We start from the raw sequence: 14,218 nt of genomic DNA on the forward strand, positions 1-14,218 counted from the left end.
CCAAATATTTTTGTTTACTGTATTTTATGACATATAAAATGCAACTTTTATCCAAAGAAATGGCTCAAAAATCATTCTGAATCTTATTATGTGAAGCTGCAATCCACAGGCTAATCAATTCTGCAAATGGATTTCAGTAGGATTGGACTGGATTAATTGAATAAAGCAATACATGTGGACAATCTGTGAAAGAAAGGGCCTCCAAGGGTGCTTCAACAGGAAACTGGCCCCTATTTAGATGTTAAATATATGAAGAAAACTTGAAAAATTCCACATGACTAGTCCACTGGTGTGGCACAAACCTGCAACCAACTACCAGTGTTTAGTGGTTTTAATCACTTGGCTGAAGTGGACCTTTAGTAGACTACAGATAACCTCTATGTAGCCCTGGAATTCCCAACTGTTTTTATGTATTGACTGTTTTTAAGAAAAATATTTTTCCATCAATCCCCTTCAATATTACATACTATGTAGGCTGTATTTTTTCAAGCTTTGATGGTCCATAAAGAAAAGACAAGTATAAATAACAAAATGAATTTATTAGCCAAAAGTTAGGTACAAACATAGTTATGTTTCGACATAATCACTATGAAGATTGAGGAGTTTGTCATATCTGTGGACGAGCTTTTCCATCCCCTTGTCATAGAATGTTGCCACCAATGACTTGAGATGAACCCTAATGTTGTTTTGAAGATCATCATTAGTCTTGAACCTCTGCCCTCCTAGCCACTTTTCCTGTTTAGGAAAGAGATGGAAGTTGCTCAGTGCTGGGTGTTTAAAAGTGGTGAAGACTTCCACCCAGCCTAAAACTTTTTAATGTGTGAAGACTTCCACCTCTTTCCTGAAGTGAAAACGTGGCTAGCAGGGCAGAGGTTTAAGACCAATGAACTAATGACGATCTTCAAAACAACGTTGTTAAGGCCATCTCAATTCACTGAAGGCAACATTCTGACAAGGGGATGGAAAAGCTCATCCACAGATATGACAAATTCCTCAATCTTCACGATGATTATGTTGAAAAGTATCATAAAATAAATAATTATTGTTAACTTTGTTCACAAAAGTTTATTTATTGTTTCAAAATTAAAAGCATATTTGTTCATGTTAAAATTTTAGTATGATTTAATATATTTATTAGATTACAGTTAAAATATATAATAGAGAGGGAATAAAAATGTGTAAAATTTTTATTTTTAAATAAATTCTTATATTTGCAAAGTTTTAATGATCCCTTCAAACTTTCGTAGAACCCTAAGGGGTCAATACCAACTCCGTTGGAAAACCCTGATCTAGTCAAACTCTTGAATAAAAATGTTATTGTTTAATTAAACATATTATTGTTATTTTTTTAACTGGAATACAATGAAAGATTTTGAGGATAAATGCCAAAGGTTTGAGATAGCTTAAATGCGTTAAACACTTTTCCTAAATATTCTATGCTGAAATAAGAGTGTCTTACATGCCATGAAATATAGTAAATATAATCCTTATTTCAACTTTATTTAACATTTTAATAAAACTTAAAATTAATTTTAAATGATTTACCAAGTTCTTTACTGCAGACACCACATAATTCATTTGGTTTTGGTTGTTGATTTTCACTCATCTCTCTAGAATCTGGAGGTTGTATTTGTTCATAATTCCAAGAATATCCTGATGCAGAATTACCATCACTATCTTCACTTGAGTCTGACACTGGTGAAATGACATAATGTACAGTCTGAACTTCACTTGGAGTGGAACTGTTAATTTCTTCACTAATGGGGGAATTTTTACTTGAAGGCTTAGGAGGGGGAACAGGTGGATATTTATGAGGAGAATCAAATGAAAGTGGAGGCAATGAACTTCTGTCTCCTACAGATTTTTCAGGAGAATTTGTTTCACTTTTATTTCCACTATTTTCTTTATGCCATGGTGATGTATCATAAATGGAACCTTCAAGTATTGGCATTGATAGCCGCTTTGTTTGAGTCTTCTGAAAATCAACAAACAAGTATTTAGAATAAAAAGTATAAATATTTAAATAATATTTTTACAAATAATGTAATTCTTTACTTCATTTTGTCGAATCCATTCACCTTCTTGAATTATTTTAGCTTTAGGGGCAGCACCTAAAGAAAGTAATAAATGCTGCCTTTTCATGGGTTGTGGAATACCAGATTCTTTATCCCCTATTAAAATATTTTAAAAATGTCAAACAATATAAATAATACAGAATACAGTTCTAAGTTGTAATGTACAGTACATTAATTTAATATTTACACATGTTAAACTAATACAAAATAATATGAAAACTTATTATACATCTTATAAAAAAAATTTATTTCAATAATAATTTAATTAGACTTAAAGCAATTAGAACAAGGAATATTCCTTCCTTAAATTAATCATCATTTTAGCTTAGTACATGGATTTAACCAACATTTATTACTAATTTAATAACAAATGGCAGAGAATGAAAATTTTGACATAAATTACGTTTTTACTTTTTATAATTTTGCTTTTAATATTTATTTTCCATTATTTAACTATTTGCTGCTGAATAAAGTTTGTATAATTTTAACGTAATATTTATTGAGAAAAATATAATTGTTTTCTATTAAATAATGAATAAGAAAGTATGAAATAGAAATGGAATAATACATGTGTAAAGATAACCATTATATATCACTGCAAACACAGAAAACCTTTATTTTGATACAACACAAAACAGGAAAGTTTGTTTAATCTAAGTAGTTTGGAAGAGAGTGAACAGCTGCAGAAGTACGAAAGAAATGGGATAGATACAATCATAAAATTTAATTTTAAAAGAATGATTAAATATGTACATTAAAAGACAAATCATAATCTATCATTATATCTTCTCGTAGACTGCATTTCTTAATAACTATACACACTCAGAACACCTTGTAAAATTGCAGCCATATTTATTACTAGATTCAAATGTTTTCAGTCATATTTAATGACCTTTATCAAGAATAACCAAAAAATAGAATTCTTAGAGAATTTGTATTAATGATGCATGTGTTTTGGAACATTTTTTAAAAAGATATTCTACGGAAGTTTTAGTGCACCATCTCTACTAAGAAGCTATCATTATATAAACATATAAATATTAGAACGTTCGAAAAAATACTATGATGTTCAAGGAAGACAAAATATACAATAAAAGTAAAAAATAAAATACAAACAAAAATATAGCAACGTATAACTAAAGTGTTGAGGATATACATCAACACAAGGGTTCTACCCCTAGTCCTTAGGTATACTGCCATTTTCCAAAGGTCTTGAAGCTTACTTTACGCTTGATTGCCAAGCAGCAGATACTTTACTGGCTTCTCGGAAGTTGATTGCTTGCCCTTCTTGATTTGTTTTGCAAATGTGCCAGGCTTCTGCGTACCTGAAGTGCTTTTTATCTCAAACTATTTGTATCAAGCTTGCCTTATCCCACTCAGCTTTAAATATGGCTGCAATTTTACAAGGTGTTCTGAGTGTGTATAGCTATCATTGTATGGCACTAAAATTAATTTCTGATATCAAACTATCAGTTAACTGTTTTTAACTATATTAAAAACTTGAAGCATTAAAAGTTATTTTTCATACATCATGAAATCAAATAATGTGTAATTTCAGATAACAGATTTCTGTAAAATAATTTTTGAATAAACAGTTATACCATTTTTGACAATATTAGTTTTTTCAATATTTGTTACAGCTTCTGTTGGAACATTATTCTGAGATTCCCTAATTTCCTCTGATTCATCAGGCCTAATATCTAAAATGAAAATTTTTCAACACAAAATTTAATGATTTTTATTTTAAATAAATAAATAAAAATTAGTTAAAATAAATTAATAATACAAATAAAAATTAATATAAAAAAATTTAGAAAATATTTTAAAAATATACTTGATAATTGAAACTTAAAATTTAAATGTAAATTTATCAAAGTCACATGTTATTGCCATTTTTTGAAATTTTCAAGTAAAATCAATACCTGATTTAAAATTCATACAGGATCAAGATTCTAGAATGCAATCAATTATGAAGTAACACCAAGAAATAACTATTTTATTTTATTTGCTTATAATTTTTGCAATGTGTAGCAGATTTCCCTTTCTTCTTTTTGCAAAACTAGCATCCACAAACATTACTTTTATTCTTTACTTCACAACTGGGTGCATAAGTAGACACTGGGCATCTTTAACATCACTCTTTATTCAGGAATATCTTACACACCGATGTGTTTCGGGCATACACCACTCTTCCATCAGCTTTTCATTTAAGATTTTAAGACATTTAGTACCTCTTTACTAAATGTCTTAAATGAATGAAAGAGGGGTGTACGCCCAAAACACATATCAGTGTGTAAGATATTCCTGAATAAAGAGTGATGTTAAAGATGCCCAGTGTCCACTTATGCACCCAGTTGTGAAGTAAAGAATAATTAAAAGAAGACATGGTTTTGGAACAGGTCAAAAACATTACTTTTTTTTACATGTGCATTTCTTTAAATTTATTTAACTTGTTTCTAATTGTGTAGTTTTTAAAATTAGAGAATATTAACTTCAATGTTTTATATTTTTCATATTTTTAAACTCCTCAATACAAACAATTATGAAATTAAAAATATCACTAGTGTTTTATACTAGCAATATATTTTATATATTTACTAAGTATATATTTATTTAAAGTAAGAAGTGAATGTATTGTTTCAATCTAATTTGAAATATAATGAAAGTTATTATTATATTTAGTATCTATAATTTATATTAAAGTATCTTTAGAAAATAAAATATTAAAATAAATAATTCATTAAAATGAAAACTAAAAAAGTTTTCATAATAAATACAAAATACTACAATACTGAATAATAATAAAGCAATATAAGATGTTAATTTTATATTAGTTGCATGTTTAAACATTCCATAGTTATTTAGTTTCAGATAAAAATAATTAAATACTTTAAATAATGTTAATTTCTTAATGTTTTATGTAATGACCTTATTTCATTTTTTTACAAATTCTTTAATATTATTTTATTTAAAATACAATAAAAATATTTTTCACATATAATACATATATATACTTGTATTTATAAATACAGTACAGTTGTAATTAATCAAGATCCATTTCAACTGAAGTTCTGCATTATTTGAGGTGAACTATGAAAGCGTATTTTGTCAACAAAGACAAGAGAACACAATGTAATAGTTTGTTACAGGATGCACAGTACCAAAAAGAGCTCTAAGAATTTTAAAAAGAATTTACTTTGGCAATACAATACAATACTCTCATAACAATACAAACTTCTAAAACGATTTTTAAAATTTTTAAATTATATTATAAATTTATTTTTGCTTTAATAAGACAATTTTAAACAAAATTAAAAGTGTTTTATTGTATAATTTAAAAATCAGTATATTCAATAAGTTTAATCTAAAAATAGAATAATTCTACCTGTTATAAATGCATCTAAATCAAAATTATTAAATAATTTAGTAAATGTTCTGTGTTATCTAACTTTTTAATCATCTGAGATACATTCATTTAATATTACCTTGGATAATTAGAATTCTACTTTATTAAGAAGTGTTCAAAATAAATATTTCAATTACTTTTCATAATAATATACTTTATTTCTCTTTTAATATATTATAATAATGTACTATTATACGTGGAATGATCCAAAAGTTCGGGGACTACAGTAATCTATGACAACAAAAGCATGTATTTGAAGTTACAGCGTATGAAATGGATTCTACCAAACCACCTCTACGTATTCAGGTTAATTTCACCCATATATTCAATATACATGGCATGTTTTTTAAGTACCATTTTAAAATAGGACCACTGCAGTGCTACAGTTGGTGTTCTGCGAATGTGCGCTGAGTATCTACATCTGTTGACTAGCGCAATTACAGAAGCATTCGTTCATTTTACATTTGTTTTGTGTGTGTTTAAAATGCCTCAGACAATTGAAAATCCTATTGATTGTGAAGTATGTGCGGTGATTCATTTTTTTTGATTCAAAAGACAGAAAGCAACTGACTTCATCAGCAGATTAGTGAAGTGTTTGAAAAAGCATTATTAGCAATGGAATGGTAAGAAAATGAGTTAGAGCATTTAAAGACAGTCATACTAATGTCCACGACAAGGAGCATAGTAGGTGACCATCTGACATTACTGAAGACTTGGTGCAAAAAGTTCTTGCAAAAGTTTGAGAAACAGACGCTTTACGATTTCGTCATCCAAAACAAAAAGTGTAGCAAGCTCATTAAGGGGACTGTTTTGCTTTATGATAATGCCCGTCCACACGTAGCTCAACGAACCCGAGATCTTATCACATCATATGGCTGGGAACAACTCGATCACCCTCTGTATAGCCCTGATCTAGCGACTAGTGACTACCACTTGTTCCTCCACTTGAAAAGGCATCTAGGCAGTCAGTGCTATGACAACAATGACGATGTCAAAACCCCATGCTGCAGTGGTTGGCAAATTAGGTTTCTATGAGGATGGAATTTAGAAGATGGTTGTATGATATGAAAAGATACAGGCTTTCATGTAAGAATAAAATTATTTAAAAAATTGCAGTTGTGTTTTTTTAATATCAAAACAGTACTTAAAAAACACACCTCATATAATAATTTGTGTTTGTGTGCACACTTTTAGTATATTATACTTGTTATTTTCTTTTTAGAACAAATAACAAAGTAATGTTAGTTTTATTTTATTTAAGTTGTAATAGAAAATATGTATAACCATTTTAAGGGGCAAGAACATAAAACACAGAAATGTGGGTTATATACAAAATTGACTGAATAAAAAATAGATTATTATATAAAGTTATATGTAAATTACTTTATTTATATAGATGTTAATTTAAAAAAATAAAATAAAAAAAAATTATAATGCAATTCACATACATAATGTTTCTGAATTTTCACAAGTTGATTCTTGACAAAATTCTTCATTAGAATTTATTAATGGTTCATCAACAAGAAAATTATCCGGAACAGGCGGTTCCTATAAAAAGAAATATTTATAGTATTATTAATATTAAAAAATGTGATTATTTAAATATAACTTTTTAAAACAATTGTAATGTTTAACAAATTTTAATATGAAAATATTAATTTAATTACAGAATATAAACTTTATCTTTAATTAAGTTAATATTATTATACTATAATTAAACTATTTGTCATATTATAAGATATAATCAGCAGTAGATGAAACCTTGAATGTTATTTTCATTTTTTAAAGTAACTTTTAAGAAAAAATTAATTATTTTTATCATTTCATAATATTTTTTACATATGAAACTTATTTATAATAAATGATAACATACCTCATATATTGTTTCATTTGCCACTAAATTTGTTTCTGTTAAAATGTTTAAATTATCTGCGGTAATCTCATCATTGAATTCTTTAGGAACACCCTGATATACTTCAAAATTTGAGGAATCTATAAAAAACATTAGTTATTAAAAATATTGTGTGTGTTACAAAATAAAATTACAATATAGCTTACAAATAAATAATGCATAAAATCAAAACTATTATGAATAAATGAATGAGATAATATATGCGTAGGCAACCATATTTAATGATCAAGTTATCTGAAAGAAACAAAGATCAAGAGAAGGTTACATCTGTTTAGTGTTAAAGTTTCATTTTTATTTATTTTGGACTACCAAGAGTTATCTGTGTTATATCACTACAAGAAAAATAAATTATTTAATTTTTTATAGGAGTTCTATACTTTTGTTTATTAAACAATTTACATTATATTATTATGATATATTTTGCTAGGAGTAGATTAACAACAAAAAATTCAAGTCATTTATCTGATCTTTCTAGATAAAATAGAACAGATTAATGATACTTTAACTGTGGTTTATTTCATCTAAAATAAATATCTTGTAAACATATACATGTATATATTAAAACTGCTCGGAATCATTGTATGTTAAGTTATATTTGAAGGAAAAAATATACATAAGAAAATCAATTAATCTTAATTCATGAGTTTACTAGTTGATTTATTCATTTAATTAATATTTAAATTTTAATGCTTTTTTAATAAATAGTTTTATTTAATTAAAATATTTTTTATATATCTTTTAGATTAATTTTTGTCAAATGTAACTGTATTTAATAGTTGAAAAACAGTAATGATTCTGGAACATCTCATGGAATAATGAAACTTTAAAAGTACATAACTATCTTAATTCAAAATTGATTTTAATTTGTTTTTTATTGCTTTATTCAACTTATTCTTAGTCTAATTAGTGGTTTGTTTTCAATATCAAATAAAATATCAATAAAATAATTGCCTTTATAAATTATCTCGTATTTTATTTGAATTTTTTCTAATTATTATAATGCCCAAAAAAATATATTTTTACACAACAATTTAGATAACTAAATCATGATAGCAGACTTTTTCATTAAACACATGCAAAAATTTTCCAAAGGATAACCTCCACTGAGGAGGATTTTGGAGAAAATGGTGGTATATGTAAGAAAAATGTTTTGGTTACAGAATTTTTTCAGCTTTTTCATTTTTATATAAAAAAAATCTTAGAAGGAATGTATAATAAGCACTTATTGGCTCACAGGGAAATGTTAACTGTGTTTTGTAAAAAATGGATTTTAAATTGTTTCAGGTTAGTTTAAAACTTAATTTTTGCTTTTATACTTAATTTGTTAATGTCAGCTGTATACATTGTTTTAGACTGAAGAGGGGATAGTTTTTTCAATCCTGAAATGATTTTGCTGCTATAACAAGTGTGATTGAAGTGTTTTGAACAAATTCATCTTTGTCTCATGATTAAAACAGACTACTTAAGATGAAACGTAAGTTATTAGTCTCAGCAGAGATTATCCTTTGGAAAATTTCCGCATACATTTAAATATATTTTTCTTGTTTTGACTACATATTTATAACAGATGTTTACACATAAACAACATTCAAATTTATAATAGAAATATACTGTATTATACATTTATAATTGTTGCAATTTTTTTCAAAATAGTAAAATTATCTTGTAAAAAATTATGTTAAACATAAAATAATAAATATTTTCTCATGATACATTTTTAAAATATATTAATTTAATAAAAAATTGAATAAAATTAATAATATACTACTAAAAGAGATAAATAATAATAAATGAAATTCTAATTTTAAAAATATATGTACTATACATTTGCTTTTAATTAATTAATGGTATTCAAGAAAAAACCTGAATAACAATTTTACGATTTTAAACAATATCTTTTTGTAATATATTGGATGATCATAACTAAAGTATCCCTATTCAACATTGTCTAGAGAGATACTTAGAAGTCCAAATCTAACCAAATCTGGTATGATGACATTTCAGGATATGCAAAAGATATTTCTGTAAAAAATGTTAGTACCAAAACTTACCACTATTGCACATTTGATGATGTAAGCAACAAAAATTTTATTTACATGAGACACTCATGCTATATACAGATCTTAATGATAAATGGAATGTGGTCAATGTGGTCCCCATTCCGAAGGTATAAAACCCAAAAGCAATGAACAGTGTGTTCAACAACTGACTGTAATTGATCCTCCATGATGCTTCTCACATGTAGTGTAATACAGTCTTTCAAGACTACCAAATTTGAAACACGTCCTTGATAATCCATACTTTTAAAGTGTTCCCACAACCAAAAATCACATTGATTAAGAGCTAGAGAATGAATTGACCAGATAGTCATATTCACTGATCTCAATCTCATTAAAAAGCTTTAGTTATACATAAAACAGAATATTTTGCACAAAAAATCTACAATATACTTGCTCTGCCTGAGATTATATTTTTTTTATCATTCTCTCTCTTTAGGTGATGATCAAGTAAATCTTTTATTTAAAAATGAAAATTGAACTCTAAAAGAGATAGATAGTAATTTGCCAAACAGGAATATATAATGAAAATAAATTAGAATCAACAACTGTAGTGCCTTTTACCGGTGTGCTTCTTCTCTCTTTCTCTGTAAATCGCAAACGTTTTCAAACCTCGTTGGGTTCTTCCTCAGGCATAACGGAATTCTGTTCTACAAAATTTAAATATCCCTTCGAAGTTGACTGTTGATTTAGAAAAAATTGCGTTCTGGAACGCTGTTGCGTGCAGCCGATGTTTGCGATTTACAGAGAAAGACAGAAGAAGCACACCAGTAAAAGGCACTACAGTTGTTGATTCTAATTTATTTTCACTCCGGTGTTTTTCCTTCATATATTTTTATAATGAAAATGCTAAAGAAAGCAGAAAAATTGATTTGTCAAGGAAAGTTAAAAATCTTAGTTCCTCTGTTAGTCTATATCCAATAAGTTCTGTATCTATTTTTGTCTCTCTTTTTTTGCATGTTTATATTCTTTCAGTTCTAAAATATTTGCTTCTTCACCAAAAAAAATCTTTCACTTGAAAATTAAGCCTAACTTTTCACATATTGTCAACTGTCAGCATAAAATTCCCACTAGAAACACACACAGAAAATGAAAATCACTAAATAGTGTGATCAGTCACACCAATAGTGCACTCTATTTTCAGTCATTAAATAAGAGTGGTTAGTGTGACTAATCACTCTATTTAAAGACTGAAATTTTACCTCTTGCTCTCCTGCCTCTTAGAAAATTTTAGTGCCTCTTGCTGTCTGGCAAGAGTCAGGAGTCAGAAGAGCACAAGGCTGTCCTCCAAAATTCAAGCAAAGCAACAACAAAAGAAAAATCAGAGAGAGAGAGAGAGAGTAAAAAAAAAGGTTAACAAATTATCAGTGATGGAAAATTAAAAATTAGTACTTGTGTCTTTATGTGTCAAATTTCAGACAAATCAACCCCTCTGCCCCTTAACCAAAGTGTCCCTGTACACTCATGACTATTATCAATGAAATGTTATCATAAACTGCTGTATGCAGTGCCCAACAAGCAGAGACACTCTAACTTTTGTGAAAGTGTTCAAGGCACAAGTGATTTAAAGCATTGTCACTGTTTTAGTTTAAGTATGACAAAAGTATTGAGCATCTCTTGGTATCTCTGGCCCATCACAAAGCATGCAAAGGCAAAAAAATGTGAAAGAATAAATGTGGCTGTGATTCTATACCAGACTGCAACTTTTGGCAAGTGCAGTGAAATACGGTGGAAAACATGAGAATTTTCAGTGATACTAATGTGATAGTTATGACTGTTAACTCTTCCACTGAAGTAAAAATTTGCCTTGTCACTCCACAACACATCCATTTCTATTGTGGTAAGGAAGATTAAGGCAAAAGTCAGTTGGAATTCCTTGTCAGTGAAAGGAACTACTGGTTATGGCTGATCTGATACAGATAACAATGCACTGACTTTCTTGATACCTTCTATACTGTGCCATAGGATATGCTAACTGCCAGGATACTGCACTGCACTACTGAAGCTTGAAACAGTATTCACAGACTGTTCAACAACAGCTATAATATATCTTCAATCACTCATAAAATGATGGTTTGTGACTTTGACCAAGTTGAACTTCCAGATGTCCAGTTCCTTGAATTGAGTAATTGTTCTGAAAGCTTGTGGAGCAACAGTCTTTGGTGTAAATCTTATTTATGATCGTGAAATTTTCAAAGTGCAGCTGCAGCACTGTTGTTATTTTCATAAAACAGCTTCACAAGCAATGTTCATTCTAGTAAGGAGGTAGTATCATCAGTGGTGTAGTGTGGGTGTCAGCCGCCCGAGGCAGAGGAAAATTTCGCCGTCTCCTTATTTAGGTATTTTTACAAGATATTATTATTTATTCTGAAATTTTGCCACCCCCTATAAGTGCCGCCCGGGGAGGGTCGCCCCTGCCACCCCACTACGCTACGCCACTGAGTATCATTCTCATCATAACTGATAAGAATAATATTAAACAGTTCTCACCACTTTTACTGTATACCCAGTTCTTGACTGAACATGTGTGGTTGTGCAAAGGAAACCACCTTTTCCTTGTTTGAAGCACCAAAATTGCCAAAGTGGTGAGTTTTGATACTGTTTTTTTAAACGAAAATATCTTCTGCATGTCCTGAAATGTCATGACACCATATTTGATTGTATTTGAAATGCTAGAAAACTGTCTAAACAATGTTGAATGTAGGTATTTTAATTAAAATCACTTTAGTATTTAAATTATTTTACTTAGTAAAAAATTCTAACCTAAATCAACTTGATCTACAAATTCTGGAACTTCTGAATTTTCCACATTATCTAATTTAGGTTCATGAGATACCCTTAATTCTACTTCAGATCTTAAAATATCTTCAACAGCAACTGGAGATGGTATGTAATTATCTGTAAAATTTATTGTATTAAATTAAAATTTGTATTAGTCTGTTAAATCAGTGTCAAAATTCTATTGCATTTTTAACAAAAGAAAATGTTTTTAATTAGGAATTCAATTCAATTCAATTTTCTCAATAAAAATAAAATCCAATTACCCTTCCTGGTATTTATTTTTAAAGTAATATTTCTAACTGCTATTTTCTCGTAAATTTTTTAAAATTAACTTTAAACAATAGCTTCTATAGGTAAAAATTTATTTAACGGTATTTCATTCAATTTTTATAAAAGAAAATTAAAATAATAATGAAATCCACGTAACTGTTCTAAGCAATAAAAATTCAACTATACTTAATTTTAAAATTAATTTCCCACATGTGATTAAAATTAAACATTTTTTAAATAAATTTAATTTAACTAAACTAAAATTATATATTTACTGTATATATTTAGGTACAATTTTGTTTTTAGTATTATATTTGTATGAATATTTACAAGTTATAATTGTATGAAATAAATTATTTTTAAAGTTTAATTATATAATAGAAAGATTATATCTTTCTACTGAATTTTTTTATATGTAATAAGAAGACTTAATGATATATCTCACAACAATTATGATTATGTTCTCTTAGTGATTTTGAATAAGATAGAAATTTTAAATAGAATTATGTTCAGTTTTCATTAGTAATAATTTAAAATACTGCATATGAATTTTCGACAAAACTCTAAATCTAATGATAACAAATCAAAAATGAATAATGTAAATTATATATAGAAATGTATTGATAAAAATGATGTGAAAACATCATAAATCATCTTCTTTAACATTAGTATTGCTTTATTTTCTTATTCTCTGCTACTACTACTACTACTACTACTACTACTACTACTACTACTACTACTACTACTACTTTCTTCCATTCATCATCCTCCAGTGTTTACGATGAAATTAAGTTGTTGATTCTTGTGAAACCGTGTTGTATTATTCTTCGAAGTATCGAACACAAATTCATGTTAATAACAACCACTTGGCTTTTTTCCACCTTTATTTAGTTGAAAAAAAGCCAAGTGGTTGTTATTAACATGAATTTGTGTTCGATACTTCCATGAAATTAAGTGTTAAATATTTCTAAACATGATTGAGATATGCAAACATCTTACTAAATTACATAATAATTTATTCAGACGTTCAAAATAAGTAAATGTTTTACGGAAAGAAAATCGAATGGAAATATTTTTTTAAAAATTAAAACTTCAAAAAGCTTATAAATGTTTTAAACATATACATTTAACCTCAATTTGAAAAGAAATTGAAAAAAAATAATAACAATTTTATAATTAATTTTTACTTGTTGAAAGTATACAATTTTCTACATAAATAATATATAAATTTATTAAAAATAGAGAAACATTTTAATATTTAAACTTTGTTATATTGTATGATGAATGTTTAAACCTTTATTATATTATATTGATAAAGGTAACATTATATAACATTTATCATCTTAATAATAATGTAGTATTAATGTATGATATATTGTACATCATCATTCAGATAATAAGTTATGTTACATTATTACTATTATTGTAATAATTTAATGTAACATAACTTATCATATGTAACATTATAACAACAATACAACGAAAAATTGAAGCAATACAATATTATACATAAAATGAATAATTAATAATTAATTTAAAATTGATATTACAGTTAGGATCCCATCATATGTGTTTCCTGGTTTATGCCATTAGCTATTCTATTATTTATTGTCAATATAGTGTTTATTTGCATTATTTATGTTAAAAAACATGTGATAAGTATGTTAATATAGGAAATATTTAATTAATGGGATTTGCTATTTTACACAAATTTTCA

The 14,218-nt window shown here is 27.3% G+C and overlaps 1 protein-coding gene across 3 annotated transcripts in view; it reads right to left on the bottom strand.

Moving 5' to 3' along the window:
- The window catches only part of LOC136988486 (dentin sialophosphoprotein-like), a 61,256-nt gene that overhangs the window by 6,494 nt on the left and 40,544 nt on the right, over window positions 1–14,218 (bottom strand). For all 3 annotated transcript variants that reach the window (XM_067286354.1, XM_067286355.1, XM_067286356.1), the window contains 6 exons: window positions 12,214–12,348; window positions 7,355–7,473; window positions 6,930–7,029; window positions 3,677–3,775; window positions 2,056–2,171; window positions 1,546–1,975 (listed from right to left, as the gene is read on the bottom strand). In XM_067286354.1, coding sequence (XP_067142455.1) covers window positions 1,546–1,975; window positions 2,056–2,171; window positions 3,677–3,775; window positions 6,930–7,029; window positions 7,355–7,473; window positions 12,214–12,348 — 999 coding nt within the window. The remainder of the gene's footprint in view (window positions 1–1,545; window positions 1,976–2,055; window positions 2,172–3,676; window positions 3,776–6,929; window positions 7,030–7,354; window positions 7,474–12,213; window positions 12,349–14,218) is intronic.

This window comes from Centruroides vittatus, unplaced genomic scaffold, assembly GCF_030686945.1.
Source record: "Centruroides vittatus isolate TY-2023 unplaced genomic scaffold, ASM3068694v2 scaffold_3315, whole genome shotgun sequence".
Lineage (NCBI taxonomy): Eukaryota > Metazoa > Arthropoda > Arachnida > Scorpiones > Buthidae > Centruroides > Centruroides vittatus.